The sequence below is a fragment of the Mesoplodon bidens genome (assembly GCF_964165515.1).
Source record: "Mesoplodon bidens genome assembly, chromosome: X".
NCBI lineage: Eukaryota > Metazoa > Chordata > Mammalia > Artiodactyla > Ziphiidae > Mesoplodon > Mesoplodon bidens.
The window spans coordinates 98,235,743-98,259,627 of record NC_138163.1 but is presented as its reverse complement, the minus strand read 5'-3'; the positions used below and the strand labels follow the sequence as shown (position 1 = coordinate 98,259,627).

At 44.3% G+C, this 23,885-nt stretch overlaps 2 protein-coding genes across 3 annotated transcripts in view; one reads left to right on the top strand and one right to left on the bottom strand.

Annotated features, from left to right (window-relative positions):
• Window positions 1–23,885, bottom strand: part of SYN1 (synapsin I) — a 43,816-nt gene that overhangs the window by 7,196 nt on the left and 12,735 nt on the right. For both annotated transcript variants that reach the window (XM_081222342.1, XM_081222343.1), the window contains exons 4-5: window positions 23,132–23,288; window positions 22,870–22,959 (exon numbers count right to left, since the gene is read on the bottom strand). In XM_081222342.1, coding sequence (XP_081078468.1) covers window positions 22,870–22,959; window positions 23,132–23,288 — 247 coding nt within the window. The remainder of the gene's footprint in view (window positions 1–22,869; window positions 22,960–23,131; window positions 23,289–23,885) is intronic.
• On the top strand, window positions 3,685–7,310 carry TIMP1 (TIMP metallopeptidase inhibitor 1; the record flags this gene model as incomplete). The annotated part of the gene is given in 7 exon segments (XM_081222341.1): window positions 3,685–3,724; window positions 3,727–3,826; window positions 4,680–4,816; window positions 5,580–5,659; window positions 5,843–5,969; window positions 6,220–6,344; window positions 7,040–7,310. Coding segments are annotated over 7 exon segments (780 nt in total). The 3' UTR covers window positions 7,211–7,310.

The following is a 23,885-nucleotide window of genomic DNA, read 5'->3' as shown; positions in this document are numbered from 1 at the left end:
TTTGGGGCAGAGACATACACAACAGCCCTCCTCCTCTCACCCAAATCCATGTAACAGAGGGACACGCAACACGAAGGTTATCCATGCAACACAGAGATGAACAACCCTCAGAGGCACAGCCACAGAATGCAGAGGCACACACAACTCTGACAGGCACACAAAACAGAACTGGGCACATATTCAACACTGACAGATACACATGCAATGCTCCTAGGCATACGCACAACAAACAGAAGGACCCACACCACATGGACAGGTATACACACTTCCAGGTATTCACACTTCTAGGTATTCACAGAACCACCGAGACCCACAACACAGAGACTCATACTCCTGGGCACACGCAAAGTGTATGCAGGGACGCACACACAAAAAACGTGCCTTGCTCTATATACAGATGGAGAGGCATGCACACGACCAGAGACACCCACAGCCTCCTAAGTACATGGACAACACCCTGGGGTGTGTACATGCACAGACACAGTCAGGCGTGGGGATACCTCAAGTCTCCCCCAACCCTGGGTGGGGTAGAGGGGATGAACATGCAGGGCTTCACCCTCCCTCCTCTGTGCGGACAGGGGTGACAGGGTAGAGGATGGCATTCCCAGAGGGGCTGCTGGGGGCGGTGGTGGTTCCCAGTTCCCGACAGGCACAGGAAGCCCGCAGGGTCAGGGTGACCAGTTGGCCTTCAGGCCTCACCCTCCCTCTGCACGCCCCCCCCCAACCTTCCTCATTTCCCAAATGACTGGCGTCAGTATGGGGCGCTGAGAGGCACTGAGTTGTTACTGGGATGCTCTGATTAGCATTCCAAGGAAACCAGGCTGAAATGGCAGGTGACGTAACACAGGCACACACGCAGCTCACAGAGGTGGCAGCACGTCCTCAATTCCATTCGCAACCCAGACCTGTTTTACAGGGGCAGGCACAACTCCAGAAGCAGCGCAAAACATACTGGGCTCGGGACTTCCCCGGTGCCGCAGTGGTTAGTCATCCGCCTGCCAATGCAGAGGACACGGGTTCGAGCCCTGTTCCAGGAAGATCCCACAGGCCATGGAGCAACTAAGCCCCGTGTGCCACAACTACTGAGCCCACGTGCCGCAACTACTGAGCCTGCGTGCCACAACTACTGAAGCCCGTGCGCCTAGAGCCCATGCTCCGCAACGAGACGCTACCACAATGAGAAGCCCCATGCACTGCAACGAAGAGTAGCCCCCGCTCGCCGCAACTAGAGAAAGCCCGCGCACAGCAGCGAAGACCCAATGCAGCCAAAAATAATAAATAAATAATACAATTTAAAAAAAAAACACTAACAAAAAACCATACCGGGCTCAGGTACACTCAAGTACACACACACACACACACACACACACACACAACACAGAGGGGCACACATCATCTAAAGGCACGCCCGCAACCCTCAGAGGCAGAGACACAGCAGGAAACTGTGTGCAAGCACACACGCACACCGCCCCCTGCCCCGAGGTTTTTAGGCTCTTTTCATAAACCTTCCTTGTTTTCTCTGGACCTAAGCCTGAACACAACACTGTGTATATGTGTATGCGTGTGCCCACACATGTGTGCATGCAGGGAGCTCTGAACACTGGGATCCCCTGGCCAACCCAAGGTTTGAATCTTGGCCTCTCCTCTTCCTAAGGCCATGTTCAACCCCAGGCAGGTCACTTAACCCTCTCTGGGCCTCAGTTTCCTGATCTGTATAAAGGGTACAATCAGGCCCAAGCACTTGGTGTGTGTGGGGACTGCCAGGTGTCTGCTGTGCACACCCAGCTGGACCCCATGCCCCCCACACCCATCCAGCTCGCCGGGAGGCCATACAGCCGGGCACCCATCCATGAAACGCCACCAGTTTCAAAACCTGCACAATAACCCGGGTCCACACAACCCCTCACCTGTAGACGGTGGGCAAAACTCTGTGCTGACTCAGGTTTCAAAGTCATGATGCTGCAGCAGGACTTCCCCTGCCCTAAGTTCTCCCTTTGCACCCACCACTGACTTAGCCCCCGTCTCATTCACTCTCATTCCCCACTTTCACCATCAGCTTCTCCAGATTCCTGGTTTACTTCTCTTCCCCCTTACCTGGTCCTGCCCGCCCCCACCCAGCAGAGTCACTTCTTCACTCTCCTTCCTGGGCAGATCACTTGACCCCTTTGTGTATCTCATTTTCCTCATTGGTATAATGAGCACATGAACAGTCTCTAACTCACAGATGTTGTGAGGAACACATTAGTTATTTCGGGCAAAATGCTTAGCACAGTATCTGGCACACAGGAAGCCTCCATCCTCAAAAGGTGTTGGGCACTATTATTATTATTGGTTTAATATCCCTAGGTTAGCCAATATTAATTAACAAGGAGGTAATCGGGATTGACTGATAGATAAAGTACTTCCAAAGATTTTAGAGCCGTGTTTGATACATAGTAATAGTAAGCACTTCGTAGTGCTGGCAGTAGTTTCTGTTGTGGTGGCAGTGTTGGTGGTGATGGTTGTGCTAACCACTCTGAGTTAATCAAGCTTAATTAGCAAGGGGGTAATGGGGATTGGATGAGAGAACTACACAAAGGCTTCAGGGCACAGTACACACAGTAAGCGCTCCATAAGTGGCTCCTATCATCACTACCATCATCATTATTATTATTGGCTGGTCCTCCTTGACCTAACCAAGGATGTTAATCGGCTCTCAGAGCCCTTTCCCAGGACCCCAGGGAAGATTCAGGCAGCATCTGGAAGTTGGTGGACAGAGATTGCCTCACGCTGACCCCCACCAGGGCCGTGGGAGGGTTGGTGGGGAAGGGGCAGGGCAGGATGGGAGGGGATCAGTTTCCTACTGACTCACTGGCCTCTTTCACCACCATTCAATTCCCCCCACCCCAATGCTCATTCATTCACCAGTGACCTCCCCGCTTGCCAGGACTGTGCCCAGCCTGGGTTAAGATCCTGGTGCCAGTTAGCCTAGGTTCAAATCCCAGCCATGCCCTGTGGTCCTGGGAGAGTTCTTCAATTCCTCTATGCCTTGTCTGGGAAATGGGAATAATACTGATAACCATCTCAGAGGCTTATCGTAAGCTTTAAGTGAGATAAATTATGCCGAGTGCTGCCCCGTACACAGTTGGTGCTATATGAATGCTGACTATTTGCCTGTGTTTTTTTTTTTTTTTGAGAAGGGGTAAGACCCAGGCTCTGGTTCCACCCAGGTCTCCTGAGTTCCAATCCCAGTTCTCCCACTTATTAACTGTGACCTTGGATAAATCACTTAACCTCTCCGTGCCTCAGTTTCCCCACTTTGTATCCTTCCTCCATTCACCTGCCCTATCTCCCTCCACTGCTTCTACTTGTTTGCTCTCTGCCGCTCACCGCCCCCCCCCACAACAGTAGGTGCACAAGAAATGCTTATTGAAGGAATGAACTAATTTGGACTTTAGCCATGGGGATTTTCGGGAATGTGGGTGATCGGATAGATTTTGGAGACTTTAGGGAATTGCACTGGGTGGAATCCGGCCTGTAAGGCCTGTAAGCCCTCCATGAGACCGCCTGGAGGGACTGGTGCCTGATGTGGAGATGGGGGAGGGGGATGGTCAGGGCGAGGCTCAGGGGGAGGGAGAGGAGGAGGGTGCATCTCCTTTTCGGCAGCCCAGGGCCCGCCCCTTGGCCTCCACGGATGGTGGGCGGATGAGTAATGCATCCAGGAAGCCTGGAGGCCTGTGGTTTCCTACCAGCTGCCACCCCGCCCCTCGCTTGGATATTTATCCTCCGCTGCTCCGGCCCTGCCGCCATCGCCGAAGACCCAGCGCCCAGAGAGGCTACACCAGAGGTAGGCAGGGGCTTGGGCGGCCCGCAGGGCCTGGAACTGGGCTGGAGCTTTCCTGCCTGATGATACTCGGCTGCTCAGCCTGGCCAGCGGGTACCGGGAGCCTAGGCTGGTCCAGGGGAAGAGGGTGGGGGGCTGGAACTGCTTCCCTCAATCCCGACACTCCAAATTCCTTTGAACCCCTGACATCCATCCTCAGCTCCCCGAAAGCCATGAGCCCCTAATGTCAGATGCCTCCCAAGCTGCCAACTCCTCTAAATTCCCTCCCTGTCCCCCAGCAACCCAAACCCCTGATGCTCCCTAAACTCCCCCAGCCTCCCAATCCCCAGCCTCCCAAATCTCTAAACTCAAAGCTTCCTCTGAAGCCAAACCCCTCAGGCACTCCCACCCCCTTAAGCCCCCAAACTCCATCAACTCCTTAAATCCCCAACCTCCTCCAAATTCCTCAACTTCCCTCAACTCCCCCACCTCTTCCACCTCTCAATATGCGCAACCCCCAAACTCCCAGCCTCCCCGAAAACTCCTCCAGCTCCTCAAAGCCCAAATTCCTCAGCCCCCCACTTTCCGACTTCTTCAACACTCTTAAATTCTCAAACTCCCCAGCCCCCTTATTCCCCAAGTGCTACAGCCCCATAACTCCCCCACTCACCTAGTCCCCTAAATCCCTCAAACTCCACAACTCCTAAACTCTCCTGACTCCCTACCCCCCTAGACTCCCCTGGGCTCTCAAATCCCCAAGCCCCTTAAAATCCCCAAACTCCCCAACCCGGTGTGTGTGCAGGGTAGAATGGGGTGGGAGGCCTGCCCAGGTACATGGATTGGCTGAGCTGGGGGCTCTCTGAACCCTCCTCCCCACCCCCACAGAACGCACCATGGCCCCCTTTGCACCCCTGGCCTCTGGCATCCTGTTGCTGCTGTGGCTGACAGCCCCCAGCCGAGCCTGTACCTGCGTCCCACCCCATCCACAGACGGCCTTCTGCAGCTCCGACCTCGGTGAGTGTATCCGCCCTGCCCACGCACTCTGGGCTTTGGTTTCCCTCTCAGTCCAGTGGGGTTCACGATGATGCCGACCTCTAGAACAATTCCACTCAGCCCCACACTGACTCTGCTTTAGCCGCTCTGCCATCCTCACACTTTCTTGATTACTCAAGGCCCAATCCCACCTCAGGGCCTTTGCACTGTCTACTTCCTCTGCCTGGTATACCCGTCCCCCCAGGTATCCACATGGGGGGACGGGTATACCAAATGTCACCTTCTCAGGGTGGCCTTCCCTGACCACCCTGTTCAAAACTTGAGCCCCTGTCCCCTACTATTCCTGATCCCGCTCACCCAGCTCTGAAGTTCCCCATCACACTTAATACTGTCTAACTTCCTATACACTTAATTATTTTGCTTGTGTTTAGTCTCTCTTCTCCTGGCTAGAATGTGAGCTTCACAAGGAACGGATTTCTGTGTTTTGTTCACTGTTATGTCCCTGACGCCAAGAACAGTGCCTGGCACAGAGAAGGCGCTCCAAAATATTTGTTGAGTGAACGAACACATGATGAATATGTGAAAAAGGCTTGAAGCAGTGCTTGGCTAAGAGTAGGCACCAACATACAGATGAAGCAATTAACAAATGCATAAATCGCTAGGGTGCTGTATGGCATTCAGCAATCCCTATTTAAGTATGTGCTTTGCTAGTATTATTATTGTGATTATTTTTATTGGCTCATGCAGTCCCTTTTACTCGTTTTTTTCCCCTGTTCTCCTGCAGTCATCAGGGCCAAGTTTGTGGGGACTGCAGAAGTCAACCAGACCACCTTTTACCAGCGTTACGAGATCAAGATGACCAAGGTATCCCTCCTGCCCCTTCCCCCAGCAGTTCCTAAAATCTTCCTCCCTGTCGAAACAAAAGCCTTTGGCCACTGGTTTGGCGAGGAAATTAGCTGTGATATCAGAGTGCTATACGACTTCAGGGAAGAATGTGGAGTGGGAGGAATATGTCAGTAAAAGATTCTTCCCCTCATCCGTTGACAGATGTTCAAAGGGTTCAGTGCTTTGGGGGATGCCTCTGACATCCGGTTCATCTACACCGCCGCCATGGAGAGCGTCTGCGGATACTTCCACAGGTCCCAGAACCGCAGTGAGGAGTTTCTCATAGCTGGTGAGGCCCCACCCCATCGCCCTGTGCCACGCCACCCCTCCGCTGCTGCCTGGCAACTGCAAGGGAGGGAGGGGAGGCTCTGTGGGAATGGTCCCAGTTGAAATGGGGACCGCCCCAATTTCAGCCTATCAGAAGGCTGGGGCTTTGCCCAGCGGGGTCTGTGGTCCTGGGATACCAATCTGGCGCCACTCTGTCCCTGGCCCAGCCAATCAGAATCCGCCTGTTGACCCCCCCCCGCCCCCTCCCGCAGGACAACTGTCGAACGGGAACCTGTACATCACCACCTGCAGTTTCGTGGCTCCTTGGAACAGTCTGAGCTCCGCTCAGCGCCGGGGCTTCACCAAGACCTATGCTGCTGGCTGTGAGGAATGCACAGTGAGTGCCTGGACATTGCCCGCCACCTGGGGAGCAGTCCTTGGGCTCTTCCCCAAACCATGGCTTGTTTCTGGTTCCCTCTGACTATTCCTTGTCCCTATGGCTGCTTCCCAAACCCTAGGGATGTCCCTGATCTCTCTTGCTGTTCCCTCAAATCTGAGACTGTTCCCCTGGACATTCTGCTTGTTCCTTTGCCCTGTGTCTGATACCTGGGAATTCACTGTTTCCTGGACTTTCTGGCTGCTTCCTGTCCCTCTGACTCCCCCTTGTGACTGCTCGGCCACTCTGACTGTTCCAAGACTGCTCCCTGATGGCCCTGAATGTCCTCTGACCCCAGTGACTACCTCTGAGCCCCACATCTCCTTATGCTTAAGTTTCCTGCCCACCGGTTGCTCCCTGCTACCGCCAGCTGTTCCCTATCCAATGGGACAGGTCCCCAGGAGACCTGCCTGACTGTCCCCCCATCACCATTCCGGGAAGCTGATCCTTTCCCTGGATTGCTGTCCCCTCCTCAAGCCCAATGACTGTTCCCCACAATGGGAGGGAGTGTTCTTGAGTCTGTACCCAGGTGGGGTGACACCAGGTCTCCCCAGCAGCTGCAAGTTAAAAGCTGAGGAGCAGAAAGTTCTCCTCTGGAGGGGAGGTAGGGGCAGGAGGAGAAGCCCTCAGCGATGTGTTTCCCTCCCCTCCTCCAGGTGTTTCCCTGTTCATCCATCCCCTGCAAACTGCAGAGTGACACTCATTGCTTGTGGACGGACCAGCTCCTCACAGGCTCTGACAAGGGCTTCCAGAGCCGCCACCTTGCCTGCCTGCCCCGGGAGCCAGGGATGTGCACCTGGCAGTCCTTGCGGCCCCAGATGGCCTGAATCCTGCCCCCAGCAGAAGCTGAAGCCTGCACAGTGTTCACCCCCATTCCCACTCCCGCCTTTCTTTCTCCAAGACAATGAAATAAAGAACTACCACTCAGCAGGCAGTGTCCCTGTGTAGTGTCTGGGAACAAACCTATGTCAGACGACTTGGTGGGAGCAACCTGGGACCAACGCTGAGGGGGTGTGGCATGGGGTCCAGCTCCATGGGTAGCCTGGGGGCTGGCCCTACCCTCACCCAACCTTCAGTACTTCTCCCTGAAAAATGGGTCTCACAGTCCCCTACCCAGAATCCTTCCGAGGTCTGTGCTAGGGTTGGAGGATGATTAATGAATGGGTGCATTCATTCATTGGGTATTTTGGGGGGGGGGTCAAAACACATGAAACTCTCATAACAATAACTTCCTGTGTAAGATTACTAACAGTGATTTTAATTTCTAGACTGGCAGTGTAGTGTAGTGGTTAAGAGCCTAAACACTAGAGCCAGGTCATTTGCAGTCAAATCCTGCCCCTTCCATGTACTAGCTCTGAGACCTTGGGGAGATCACATTACCTCTTTATGCCTCAGTTTCCACATCTGTAAAATTCGTATAAAACGAATGCCTAACTCCTAGGGACAATGTAACTTTATGTGTAAAGTGCCTGGAACTGTGTTAGGCACATAGCACTTACAAGTATTAGTTAGTAGTAGTAAGATAAATGTAATTTAATGTATAACTTTAGTAGTGATCATTCTTCTCACTAATGATTATTTACAATATTGAAAATCACATTTAATGTCAGGAATGATAATTTACAATATTGGAAATAATGTATAATATCAGTAGTAATAATTGAATGCACCCTGGAAACTTAGTTTAACTCGTGATCCTGATAATCTCCCCCACAGATGTTACAAATATTTAATATGCCCATTTGTTTTTTCTTATTACTATGATACTTTTACACTGCTTCCCAGTGTGCAAATCACCCCGCTTAAAAGTACCAACATTAAAAAGACTTCTGAGGACAACCCCTCTCCCCACTGATAACGTTCCCCACTATGAAGTCCTCACTGTGGACAAATCACCACATTTATAAATCTCTATTGTTGCCAAAACTACAGGTGACAAATCTCTAAGCCCTTGGTAAATGTTTCCTTTGAAAAGTCCCCTCTCTTCACCGTACAAATACCTCTTTCACAAATAACGCACTAACAAATCTCTCTGCTGAGCTACCCTCTCTATTCATAAATATCCCATTGACATATCTCCATTGAAGACGCCCCCCCCATTGACAAATATCCCCATTCACAAATACCCAGCAGTAATCTATCACCCACTCATGGACCCCAGTGACAAATATCTCTCTTCATAATTACCTAATCCATTGGCATATCTCCTATGACCACTCAGTTGACAAATCTCTCTATTCATAAATACCTTTCTATGACATAATTCTCATTGACAACCTCTACTGACAAATCTTCCCATGTATTCTACTGGCATATCTCCCCATTCAGACATACCCATCAAAATGCTCTCATTGTCAATCTTCCTATTCAGAAATACCCACCATTGATATCTACCTCATTGATAAGCCCACTTTAAAAAATCTTTCCATTCATAAAACCCCATCCATCCATCCATATAGCCCCTCTTGATTGACTCCCCCCATTGACACATTTCCCCATCCTTAGATATCTCTAGTTGGAAAATCTCCCTGCTGGAACAGCTCCCAATATATTACCCTATATGTTGAAACATCTCTCCACACCCCCCAATGACAGATGAAGAGGCAGATTTCTATATGAACAACCCTTCCTTTTTATCAGTACTGACACCTATATCTCACTCTCCAGCCTTGGACACTTCCTATGCCAGTAGTGGTGAAATCTGATGACCAACCCCAGTTATACTGTAGAGCGCCCACCAAAGGAAGTGATTAGGGCACAAGTTCTCTCTGGATGTAGGGGTGAAGGTGGAGTTTAAAAAAGAGGTTAGTTGAAAGTCTGCATGAGAAGCTGTGAGAACCCCAGACAAGCCCCAAATACCAATCCCCACTCCAATAGAAGGCTGTACACATGATCTCTTCTAAGAGTAAAACAGAGGGTTCAAATGCGCAGGAGTGCCCAGGCCGCACCTCCCTGTTGTTGACTATTTATCCACCACTGAGCTTGGGCCTCCTGCTGAACCTCTGTGGAGAGCTACAGCTCTGATGAATGGAGGTGGGGCCGTTGGTACCAGAGGCCCAGTCTCAGTGTCCTTTCCCCCCACCACACCATGGGGGCCTCCCCTGACCCCAGGCCCCTGGAAAGTAGTAGTGTTAATTAAATGTTCCCTGAATCTTCTCTTGATTGGGGGTGAGCTGGGCCAGGGAAAAGTCATGCTTCAACTCCCCCCACCCCCACTGTGTCTGCAGGTCCTTGCCATGAGTACCGACTTCCTGCTGGTCCCTGCTTTGCTCCGGGCTCTGTCCCTGACCACCCTTGGGCTGGCTCTCATACTGTTTATTGTAACTCAGACATGGGTAAGTCTGGGTAGACCTCAGAGAAGCCTCCGATGCAGGGACTCACAGTGAGGTTCCAGAAGGGTGGATAAAGCCCCTTGAGGTGGTTGAACCCGGATGGTAGCTGCTCTGCAAACCCTTTTTTCCCAAGAGTCTTGGGGACGGGGAAAATCTTGAATGTTTGAACCCCAAGGGGTCCCCTGACACATTTCTCCCACCCTTAGTCCTTGTGGCTTAATTCCTGGGTCTTCTCACTGAGATCATGAGTTCAAGTAACCAGGGCACCCTGCTCACCTCTTCCCTGTACCCACCTCCCCACCAAAATACAAGCCCCTACCTTGCTCTGACTGAAGGAATAGGGTGGGTCTTTGAGATCCAAAAGCTAATGATGCGATACTAAGACCCAGCCACTCACCCCACAAATGCTCCTCAGTCCCAGTGTCCCTCTCTCTCCCCCCCCCACCCCGCCACAGACAATCAACGCTCTGAAAGGGGTCCTGAAACTCTGGGTCATGAAAGTACCCAAATATAAAGAGCAATGTGGTTGTATCTATCTACACACCCACCAAGAACAGTGGTGGTGACATCCATGGGGAGAAGTTTTCTTCTATCTCAGGTCAGCCAGCCTGTCCCCACCCTGCATGGACTCCTCATCCTCAGACTTCCGGCTCCGTCCCAGCCCTGGAACAAAGTGCCCCTCCCTGGGGCATTCTTCCACCAAATACTCCCAACCTCAGGATACTGTGCTCCTCATTTCAGCCAACCACAGCAAATTCTGTCCCTGACCCATAATGCCCTGGATCTTTGGGACTGACCACCTGGGGATCACAATCTGTCCCAGCCAAATGACACTTTACTGACCATCAGGACATGGCATCCATCCCCTCTAGGCTCTTTGAGGGTTGGGAACCTGCACTGAGTTGTGTAGCCTTGGAAGGGGCTCGGGGAGGAGTATATCAGGAAGGTATCTTGAATGTCTACATGTAAGGATGCTAGGCCTTGAGTGTGCCCCTCAGGTATGCCTGCAGCCACAGCTCCAGCTCCTCTCTGTTCTTTCTGCTCCCTGTTCCTGTTTGCTCGTCCCTACTTCATCTCCTGATCCCCTGCCCCAGCTCCTTCTCTGTGTTCTATCCCTCCCCCCGCTGCTGCGCCCTCTCCTCGCTCTCTTCTTTCCTCTCTGCTCCCCACTCCTCTTTGTTTCCTCACTGTTTGCTCTTCCCTTTCATGGGTCCCTGGCTCCCCTGCCTATCCTTAGCGTCTGTGGCCCTTCTCTTCCAGGAGCAGAAGCTATGAGGAGAAGCGAGTGGAGGAGTGCCCTGCCCAACCACCCCCAGGTGCCTCCCTGCCACCCCTGCAAAGCCACATACCTGAGTCCCAACCTTGCACAGTGTCCATGGAGGGACCTCTGTTTATCTGAGCACTGGCAAGAAGAACATGGAGCCATGAACTTGGCTGTCTTCCCCGGTGACCTGATATCTTTTATTGAATCTTCCTGTACAACAGCCTCTGGCCTTGGACCCAGACTTCTCTTCAGCCACAGTGGGCTGGGGACACTTCACCTCCTTCAGCATCACAAACGAATCTAAGCCCATCAACCTCCCCCCACCACCCCCTCAAGCCTCCCAAAGACCACCAGCTTCTAACTGTGCTAGGGATCTATCTGGTTTGTGTTGTGTTTCTTGATCTGGGTGCAGAAGACAGGAGTGTGTTCACTTTGTGAAAATTCAATGAGCTGTACACTTATGATATGTCCCCTTTTCCAAACTTGTTATACCTCAGTGAAATTGGCCCCTCAAAACGAAACCCCATAAGCTACAAGAATATACTGTACAGCACAGAGAATATAGCCAATATTTTATAATAACTGTAAATGGAGTATAATCAATAAAAATTGTGAATCACTATGTTGCACACCTGAAACTAATATAACACTTTAAGTCAACTATACTTCAATAAAAAAAATAATAAGTTAAAAAAAAGAAAGGGAAGAAAAAGAAACCCCCACCCTCTTGAAATATCTCCCTCTCTCTTTACTTCAATTGCTCCCTCACTCCTGCTCTCTCTCTTTTCACACAATCCCCACATCCCTGACCCTGTTGATTCCCACCCCAAAGCACCCTCTCTTTCCTCACAGCACAGGGACCATGAATCCTGGGCTCAGAGAGGGGACTGGATCCAGGGAGACCTTGGTGTTGGACTCCACCCGTCACACCATGAACCCTCTGCAAATATTTGCTGAGCCACAAATCACCTGGAGTGCAGGTAGCAAGGGAAGGGAAGTCCTTATTCCCATAGCACCCCACCCTCTATGTCTGCCTGACCAAGTTGATGTAAGTAGATCACCAGGCTAGGGAAGTCGGGGTGAAAAGAAGTCAAACTGTGCTTCACAAGATCTCCCCTGTGCCCCACCCCTGACCGGTGACTATTTAGACACATTGAGTTGAGTATCCCTGAAGATTCCTGGTGGTCTCCAAACTGGATGGGAGTAGATGGGGTAGGGGGGCCAGAGTCCTGATATGTGTCTTCCAGCTTCAAAGTACGGGGTGGTGCAAGACTGCTCCCACAAACCCAGGCCTAGCTTTTGCCCCTCCATTCTGCACAGTAGGGTTGGGGACAACAGAGGAAATAGGGGAGGCAAGCTGGCCTGTGGGAAGTCTAATGCTTCTGCCACCACTCGCCACCATTACCCACCATTAACTTTGTCTTCTTCCTGGCCTCTGAAGTCCTGTTCTTTCTGTCCCTTGACAAAAATAGCCTCTGCACAGCTACAGACAGCCAGGAGGTGCGTCTGCCCTACTAGATATCAGGAATTAATGAGAAAATATAGTTATTAAGACAGTACTGCACTGGAACAGGTATAGAGGAAGTGACTGACGGAGTAGAACAGAGAGTCCCGAGCTTGCCCCACACATATATAGGATTTTAGGATATGACGGAGGTGGCATACCAGATCAGTGGGGAAAAAAGTGTCGCCTATAAGGGAGAAGATGAAACTGGATCCCTACCTATCTCACACTGTATATGAAAATCAATTTCAAGGAACACATGTAATAAAGATGTTTGGAAAAGTGCTACTTGATTGCTACACTGAGAACAGCATAATGTAAGTGAATGGATGTGATGACCCCTCTGTAATGCATGTAGAAAAGCATTAAAGAAAACATGTAATAAAGATGTTTGTAAGAATGCTAAAAAAAACAGAAAAAGAAAATCAACTTCAGATGGATGAAGAACTTAAATGTCAAAAACAAAGCTTGCCACTTTTATCATCTACTAAATTTCCATATGTACATGGATCTAAATCTAGGTTTTTAATTTTTCTTCTTTTAGTCTGTTAATCTATCTATTCATGTGTCAGCATCATATTGTTTAAATTAGAAAAGCTTCATAAAATGTTTGCTGGCAAACGCATTAAACTCCTTGTAGGCTGGTAGGGCTAGTCCCCTCTCATAGCTCTTCTTTTTCAGGGTTTTCCTAGCTATTCTTGCATGTTTGCTTTTCCATATGAACTCTACTATCAACTTGTCCAGCTCCAGATAACAGCTTATAGGTATACTTGGGGGGTCACATTATATTTATAAATTAAAAATAGAGACCTAAGAAGGGGAACTGACATCGCTATGATGTTAATTAATCCTATCCACAAATAAGGAATGCCTTTCCAGTTGTGTAGGTCTACCTTTGAGTCTTGCAGGAGTGTTTTAAACTTCTCCTCATATAAGTTTGCACACCTCTTGCTAAATTTATCCTGAAATATTTTATCTTCTTTGTTGTTACCTTAAATGGGGTTTTCTCTTCTATCTGGTTGTTTGTGTATATGAAAACTACTGATTTCTGTATGTTGATTTTATATTCTGCTATGTTATTAAGTTATTTTATTGTTTGAATTTGTTATTGGTTCTCTGGAGGATTTCCAGATATACTATCATATCATCTATTAATAGAGATATTTTTACATCCTCTTTACCCATTCTTGCATCTATAATTGCTTTGCCTAGTCTAACTGCATTGGTCTAATACCTCTAAGTATTGTACAGTGTTGAAAAGGAATGGAGACAGTGGGCACCTTGCTTTGTTCCTGACCTTAGTGGAAATGCTTTCAATGTTGTCCTATTAAGTTGATAATAACTTTCAGATTGAGGTATACAAGTTTGATTATGTTAAGAAGGCATGAGTTGATTTCTGTTTTTGAATGATTTTATCATAATGGGTGCTGAACTTTGTTAAAGGCTTTTAAGATATCTATGGAAATGATCATATGACTTTATCCTCAGATCTATTAATATGTTATATTATATTAATACGTTACCTATAACAAACCATCCTCACATTCCAAGAAGGAAATTTACTTACACAGTTATGCTATCTTGTTTTCTTAATTTAGTTCTGCGTTTGTTTGCTAATATTTTATTTAGGATTTTTGCATTGATATTTATGATTGAAAATGGTCTATGCTTTTCTTTTTGTGTTATCAATGTTATAATTGCTCTAGAAAAATAATGTGGAAGTTTCTCTTCATTGTCTGTTCTTTGTAACAATTTATGTGGCATTGGGATTAACTGGTCTCTAACAGTTTGGTAGAAGTCCCCTGTGAAACCATCTGGGCCTGATGCTTTTTTAGGGGGTAGTTCCTTAATAACTTTGTTTCTTTTATGGAAATTGGTCTGTTAAGCTCAAATGGGGTCGATTTTGGTAAACTGTGTTTCCCTAGAAAATTATCCATTTCCTGTAGGTTTAAAATTTTATCTGTGTATGCCTTTTTATATTTTAACTTTTGGAATCATGCTTACATATTACATTTAAATGCATAAAATTAAGTCAGTATAGATGGGAAAAAACCTAACATTTGATATAAAGGGAAACAAACTATATTTGAAATAACATGAATAATATAACCATGTTGAATGACAAAATGAACTAGACCATGTAACATTTGAATACAGTACTTTGTATATCCTCATCTAAAGACATTAAAAAGGGCAAACAAATCTCAAGCTATACCTTACTACAGTTGTTTTTCACAGTGGTACGGATGTTGAAATTCTAAAAATACTTTCTGTGTATTGTAGGATTGAGCAAATGAGTAAATATATTGATGATGTTGGAAGCTAGGGTTCTCAATGTTAGAGAAGAGAAATATAAATATAGAAAGGGGGAAGGCTAGAAGGAACCCTATGTTGTGTTGGGATTAGAATTGAAAGTATCGGGGATCCCAGCTCAAAGAGAAGAAACTTCTCCCAATTCCCTGGTCCAACTGATTGCTGATCACCAGGATCCTGTGAGCTTCTGCCCAGAATGAAAAAAAAAACAGTTTTCATCAGATACACCACACTAATACGGGTAGGAATGTTTCCCTCCTGCTGTTCCAGTGACTTGCTGATCTGTACCCTTTCTCCTTCAGTGGAGCCAACCTGCACAGTGAGACAACGTGGTGAGGAACCTCCTGTGGGTAAAAGGCGTGTAAATCCAGACCCTTCTCCCTCCATTTTCCTGCGTGTGATCTTGAACCAGTCAAGGGCGACCCTCTCTCCATGGCCTCTGTTCCTCTCAGGCTCACATCCCCCCTTCTCCCAGAGATGCAGGAAGGAGGGAAGTGTGTGAAGTAAACTCTGAAGAAGGCCCAGATGAAGTGACACAGCCAGGAAATTTCAGACTAACAAAACTCTGGGGGAATTTCATGACATTGAAAACACAAAGGATCCAATGTGGAAGGCTGATCCAAACTTGGCAAGGAGGATGACAATTTACAAAGCATAGAAATAATGTTGGCTCCCTGTAATCAGGTATGCCATGAAAAGAAGGCAGTCACTGCTCACGCTACTGTTGATAAGTTTATTATAAAGAAATAAAACAATTTAATTCTAAAAAAAAAAATACAAAGTATCAGGGGAATTCCCTGGCAGTTCAGTGGTTAGGACTTGGCGCTTTCACTGCTGGGGGCCCAGGTTTGATCCCTGGTTGGGGAACTAAGATCCCACAAGCCGTATGGTATAGCCAAAACAAACCCCCAAAAAGTATCAGTATGAACACATTTCATATAATTTCATATATATGTATATATAAAATTTCATAGGTATATATTTCATATATATATAATGAAATTTCCTAAGCTCTGCACAATGAGAAGTTCTAGAAGCAAGGACATTCCAGTAGCAATGAGTACATCTAGCTCCCAGATCCTGGCTTTGAAATACCATTATCCTAGGGTTGTGAAAGAACAAGATATGCCTGGAGGCGATGTTGACAGAAATGCCAAGTAAGGGCCTATAAAAATCCTCTCCTCCATAAAAGCAATGAGAATATTGGTAAAAATTGTCACAATCAATTTTATCAGAACTCTGGAAACTGACCAGAGGTTTACAATAATTCAGGAAGCATTTATTGAAGAAAAAGGCTGAATCTCACTAAGAACAGTAAGTTTTGTGGCATTTGAACTTTTCCTGTTCCCATTCTCTTCTTCCCACTTCCACAAGAGATTTTAAAATCAACACCCTTGCAATTCTGATGAAAACACAGCAGGCTGGCTAGCAGCCAATGGAGGAAACAGAACAGGGTAGGAGTTCCTCCGAAGCCCCATTCCCAGAAACTATCTTTATTTGACCTGTATGGCACTTCCCCAGAAAATTCCATTCACAGGACGTGTCTATTTGACCTGACTCAGAATTCACCTGGTGTGAACAGTTTTTCTTGGGGGTGCTTTTCAAAAATAATCAGCAGCAATTGTTAAACACAGCAGCTGTTTGAGGCAACGATTACAGTTAAGACGATCAACAAGCTGACCAAAACCTAACAGAAAAATCTGAGTAATAAGACATTCATAGGAGGCTTCGAACGTTCTGACATAGTCCTAGGAATCTAGAAAGCCATAAATATGCATAATGCTGTGTGGATGCCTAGGATCTCTGGCTGACCTTGAGGTTCTGCACAGGCAGGAAGTAAAGGCTAAGGCAAAGTTGTAAATAGCCTGCCTGAACATTGAAGGCATGCCCCCAACATGCCCTCAGAGCTCATCAGCAAAGGCTAGGAGACTTACTATATCCAAGGGTTTAAAGAAATATCTGTCCAATCGTTAGTTGACCACTAAGCTAATAAAGCAGAGACTTCAGTGACCATATATGACAAAGAATACAGACTTTACAGAATTAGTTCAGGAAAGTCCCTAAAAAAACCCCCAAAGAACAACAAAAGCAAACCCTGGGGAGGAGGGGGGATCTGATTTCCAGAGTTGTCACATTATATAATTTAAGATATTCAGTTTTCCACTAAAATTTATAAGACATGCGAAGAAACAATGAAGTATGACCCAAACACAGAAAAATAAAGCAGTCAGTAGACACTGTCCCTGAGGAAGTCCAGATGTTGGAATTAATAGACTATAAATCAACTACTTGGAATATTTTCAAAGAACTAAAGGAAACCATGTCTAAAGAACTAAATGAAAGTATAAGAATGGTGTTTTAACAAATAGAAACTATCAATAAAGAGATAGTAATAGAAATTCTGGAATTGAAAAACACAATAACTGAAATGAAAAATTCATTACAGGGGCTCAACAGTAGATTTGAGCTGTCAGAGGAAAGAATCAGCGAATTTGAAGATAGGTCGACTGAGATTATCCAATCTGAGAAGCAGAAAGAAAGCAATAAACAAAATGACTGGAGCCCCAGAGGCCTGTGAAACACCACAAGCATGTCAACACACACATATTGGGAGTCCTAAAAGGAGAGAGGAAAAAGTGAAATAAAGAATATTTGAAGGAATAATGGCTGAAAACCTCCCAAATCTGATGAAAAAGATTCATCTGTACATCCAAGAAGCTCACTGAACTTCAAATAGGATAAATCATAGAGATCTACATCTAGGCGCATCATAAAGAAACCTATAAAAGTGAGAGACAAAGAGAGAATCTTGAAAGTAGTAAGAGAGAAGTGACTTTTCACGTACAAAGGATCTTCAGTAGGACTGACAGCTGATTTCTCATCAGAAACCTTGGAGGCCAGAAGGCAGTGGTAGAACATATTCAAAGCACTGAAAGAAAAAGACTGTCAACTAAGAATTCTATATCCTTCAAAACTATATTTCAAAAATGAAGGAAAAGTTAAGACATTCACAGATAAGCAAAAACTTAGATAATTTGTCACTAGCACACTTCTCCTACAAGAAATACTAAGAGAATCCTTCAGGCTGAAGTGAAATGACACTAAACAGCCACTCACATTCACATGAAGAAATAAAGAGCACCTGTAAAGGTAACTACATAGATAAATATAAAAGACAGTGTGAATGCATTTTTTATTTGTAATGCTTTTTTCCTCCTGTCTGACTTAAAAGATAACTGCATCAAGCAATAATTATAAGTCTATACTCATGGGCATATGATGTGTAAAGATGTAATTTCTATGACAATAATAGCACAAAGGCAGAGTGAGGGAATAAAGCTATAAAAAGGCAAAGTTTTTTTTTAATACTATTGAAATTAAATTGGTTTTAATTAAAATGAGAGTGGTATAAATTAAAATGTTAATTGTAATCCCCAGGGAAACTACAAAGAAAATAATTTTTTAAAAAACACGGAAAAAGAAACAAGAGAATTAAAATGGCACACAGGAAAAGATTTAACACAAAAGTATGCATTAATGGAGGAATACAGGAACACAAAAGGCATAAGAAATATAGAAAACAAATAGCAAAATTACGAGCATAAATTCTACCTTATCAGTAATTACATTAAATGTAAATTAATTAAACACTCCAACTAAAAGGCAAAATAGGTGAAAAACATGACATAATTATATGCTGTCTATAGGAGACACACTTTAGATTCAAAGATACAATTAACTTGAAGGTAAATGAATGGAAAAAGTTTTACCATGCAAACTGTAACACAAAGAGAGCTGGAATGGCTATACTAACCTCAGATAAAATAGACTTTAAAACAAAAATTGTTACTAGAGATAAAAAGGGACATTTTATACTGATAAAAGGGTCATTCCATCAAGAAGATATAACAATTATCAACATATATGCTAACAACAGAGCCCCAAATACATGAAACAAAAAAACAGGCAGAACTGAAGGGAAGAAATAGACAATTCAATGATAATTGTTGGGACTTCCCTGGTGGCACAGTGGTTAAGAATCTGCCTGCCAATACAGGGAACACAGGTTCAATCCCTGGTCCAGGAAGATCCCACGTGCCACGGAACAACTAAGCTCGTGCACCACAACTACTGAGCCTGTGCTCTAGAGCCCGTGAGCCACAACTACTAAGCACACGCACTGCAACTACTGAAGCCCGTGTGCCTAGAGCCCGTGTTCTGCAACAAGAGAAGCCACTGCAATGAGAAGCCCACGCACCACAATGAAGAGTAACCCCCGCTCGCTGCAACTAGAGAAAGCTCATGCACAGCAACAAAGACCCAATGCAGCCAAAAAATTAAAAAAAAGCAAAAAAACAATAATTGTTGGAGATTTCAATACTTCACTTTAAATAACGGATAAAACAACTAGACAGAGGATAAACAAGGAAAGAGAAGACCCAAACAACACTATAAACCAACTAGACCTAACAGACATCTATAGAACATTCCATCCTACAACAGCAGCATACATATATTCTTCTCAAGTGTACATAGAACATTCTCTAGGACAGACTATATGTTAAGCCACAAAACAAATCTCAATGAACATACAAAGTATGTTCTCTGACCACAACTGAATGAAATTAGAAACCAATAACAGAAGGAAATTTGGGAAATTCACAAGTATGTGGAAAGTAAACAACACACTCCTAAATAACCAATGGGTCAAAGAACTCACCATGAAAATTAGAAGCTACTTTGAGATGAATGAAAATGAAGACAACATACAAAAATTGCTTATATGGAAATTTTAGCTGTAAACTTCTACATTTAAAAAGAAGAAAGATATCAAATCAATAACCTAATCTTCTTAAGAAACTATACAGAAAACAAAAACAAACACCAGAGCAAGCAGAAGGAAAGAAGTAATAAAGATTAGAGTGGAAATAAATGAAGTTGAGGATAGAAAAACAATAGAGAAAATCAGTGAAACCAGAAGTTGGTTCTTTGAGAAGATCAACAAAATAAGCAAACTTTTAGACTAAGATTTTATTTATTTATTTATTTATTTATTTAAACTAAGATTTTAAAAAAGAGAAAACTAATTACTAAAATCAGGAATGAAAGAGACATAACTACTGACCTTAAAGAAATAAAAAGGATTACAAGAGAACACTATGAACAATTCTATGCTAACAAATTAGAAAACCTAGTTGAAATGGACAAATTTCTAGGAAGACACAAACTCCCAAAACTAATTCAAGAAGAAATGGAAAATCTGAATAGACCTACAATAAGTGAAGAGACTGAATTAGTATTTAAAAGAACAAAAAAACTTCCTACAAAGAAATACCCAGGACCAGATGTCTTCACCAGTGAAGTATGCCGAACATTTAAAATAAAATTAACACTAGGGACTTTCCTGGAGGTCCAGTGGTTAAGACTCCATGCTTCCACTGCAGGGGGCGCAGGTTTGATCCCTGGTCGGGGAATTAAGATCCCACATGCCACGTGGCACAGCAAAAAAATTTAAAATTTTTAAAAATTTAAAAATTAAAAATAGGGGGCTGCCCTGGTGGCGCAGTGGTTGAGAGTCCGCCTGCCGATGCAGGGGACACGGGTTCGTGCCCCGGTCCGGGAAGATCCCACATGCCGCGGAGCGGCTGGGCCCGTGAGCCATGGCCGCTGAGCCTGCGCATCCAGAGCCTGTGCTCCGCAAACGGGAGAGACCACAACAGTGAGAGGCCCGCATATCGCAAAAAAAAAAAAAAAAAAAATTAAAATTAAAAATAAAATAAACACTCATCTTTCATTAACTCTTCCTACAAATAGAAGAGGAGGGAACACTGCCCATTTCATTCTATGAGGCTACTATTACCCTGATACCAAAACCAGACAAAGACATCATAAGAAAACTACAGATCAATATCCCTTATGATTATTGATACCATAATTTTCAATAAAATACTAACTGAATCCCATAGCATATAAAAAGGATTATATGTCAGACCAAGTGGGATCTGGCCCAAGAATGCAAGTGTGGCTCAATTTGCATGAAAATCAATTAATGTAATACACCATATTCATAGAATAAAGGACAAAAAGCCGTATCATATCAATAAACATAGAAAAAACATTTGACAGAGTCCAGCATCCTTCCATGATAAAAACACTTCAACAAATAAAGAATAGAAGGGAACTTCATCAGCACTTAGGTAGCAGTTAATAAATGTCAGATGCACCGTTGTAACCACTTTATGTTCATTAAATAATTTAATTCTCACATTAACTCTGTAAGGCAGGAACTATTATTACCCATATTTTACAGATGGGAAAACTGAGGCACAGAGCATTTAACTAACATTTCTTATGTTTGGAAGCTAATAAGTTGTGGAGCTAGGATTACAATACAGAAATTCTGACTACAGGGTCCATGTTCTTAACCATAGCCAGCTATACTGTCTCTCAGTGAATGTAAAATAATAATAATAATAATGATAAACAAACTTGGTTTCCTAAGAACTAATGATTTGATCTTCATCTGTTAGTAAACTTAATTCATAGCACTGTCGACTTATATCAGTGACCATAATTTGTAATACTTGTAAGAATTTTTAATACTAGTACCAATGTTTATTTAAGTTGGTAAAGCTGGGTCAATATTGATATTTAATTGTAATTTAATTCATAAAACTGGTGATCATTTATATAAGTAAACATAATTTGTAACATTGTAAAAAACTTGTCAAATTAGTTATAAAACTTGATGGCATTGGTAATGGTGATTCAATTTCTTTTTTTTTTCCAATTTCTATTTGTAACTAAAACCTGATTCATAACTGTGGTACTCATAATTTATACTAGTAAACATAACTTTAATATTAGTAATTGTTTATGCTATCAATTGGATGTTAACCATATTAATAATGATTTCTGTTAGTAACTGTAGGATAGCTCAAAACATAGGTACTCATAATTTATATTAGTAATCTTAATTTGTAACATTGGCAGTAATTTGTAACAGTACTTTACAATGTTTGTACTAATAGTTTAATTTCTTTTAGTAATTATAACTTAATTCACAACATAGGTACTAATCACTTATATTGATGATCTTAATTTGTAACACTGTAATAAATTGTAATCTTAGTTGTAATATTTGATGACATTAGTAATGATAATACAGTTTTTATTATTAAGTATAATATAATTCAAAACAGGGACTTATAATTTAGATTAGAGCATAATTTATAATATTGATAATAATTTGTAATAATAGTTATAATCTTCAATGATACTAGTAATAATTACTCAGCTTCTATTAGGAACTATAATATAATTTAATTCGTAACATTGGTACTCACAATTTTTTATCAATAACAGTAATTTGTAATACTGGTTATAATTTATAATATTAGTGATTATATTTGTGGTAAAAGTAGCCAACAATCCAATTTTCTATTTGTATGTAATCTAATTTTTAACATTGCTACTGATAATTTTTATTGGCAATCCTAATTTGAAACGCTATTAACATTTCTATCAGGAGGAATATTTGGTAATGTTAGTAACAGTGACTTGATTTGTATATGTAACATAATCTGATGTGCATCATTTTTTTTAAGTCTTTATTGAATTTGTTACAATATTGCTTCCGTTTTATGTTTTGGTATTTTGGCCGTGAGGCATGTGGGATCTTAGAATTATGGAACGCTTCATGAATTTGCATGTCATCCTTGAGCAGGGGCCATGCTAATCTTCTCTGTATCGTTCCAATTTTAGTATATGTGCTGCCGAAGTGAGCACTATAATCTGAATCATTACATTAATTCTGTTAATTTACATTAGAAATCAGTTCTTTAATACTGGTGAGAATAGATACTATAACAGGATCAATGATTTAATCACACTTGTAACTACATAGTAAATTCCTGGTAGTAATAAACCCTATCACGAAGCAACGTCACCCTCTACGTGCATGTGCCGGCTGCACTTTCTGATAGCATACCACTGGTAATACACCCATTGGCAATACTATTGCAATAGGCATGATGCTTTTCCCTCCAGCTCACTCCCTTTCCCCAGACTCACCATCTCTTTGTGATTGGGGTAGAAGGTCTGATCGATTAGAGGGAATTCCTCTGTCCCCAGTTTCTTGTGCAGTCGAACCATCTGAGCGAACTATGAGAGGCAGGAGAGACGGGTCAGCAAGTCCCTTTACCTGGAGGGAGTCTCCAAGCTGGGACTCCAAGCTTCCAAACTTCCTCCGTTCCCCCAGATCACAGTGGTTTCAAGCTCCCACATGCATGTATGAGCTGTTCCCTCTGCCAGTAGCACCCTTCCTGTCACTTACCACCCAGGGCTTGTCACAGAAGTTGTAGACAGAATGCAAAGAGTTAACGCTGGGGATTCCGGCATACTGCAGCCCAATGACCAAACTGCGGTAGTCTCCGTTCCGTGCCATGCTGAAGGCATGCTGGCGGATCAGCACGAAGTCTGGTTTCAGAGACCTGGGGTGGCAAGGGTAGAGTGTAGATGGTCCTCCTAGAAGCTCCCCACCACCTTTAGAATAAAGGTCAAGTCTTGAAATCTCCACAGCTCCTAGAAACTACACAGTGGTTTCTCACCTCAGCCACATACACAAGCTGTTCCCTCCACCACATGTGCCCTTCCTACCCTTTCCTCACCTGGTGGCCCTCTTAAGCCTTTCCTGCCTGCTCCTCTCCTCACCAAGGTGAGCTCGCAACTTGCCCGCTCAGCTCTCACAGCTCCCAGTCACATAGGATGCTGCCCAGAATAAATTCCAGCCTCAGGGCCCCTACATGGGCTATTCCCTCTGCCTGAAACGCTTCCTCCCTGGATTTCTACATGCCCCACTCCTCCACCTCCTTCAGGTCTTTCCTCAAATGTCTCTCACACTACTGGTCTACCCCCAACCAAACTGCAGACCCTTCCCCAATCACTTCACCAATCCCTACATCCCTTTGCTGATATTTTTTTCTTAGCACTTTGACATTTTCTTCTTTATTCGTTTATTGTGTGTATCCCACAGTAGAATGTAAGCTTCATGAGAGCAGAGGGTTTTTGTCTTTTTGGGGGTCTGTTTT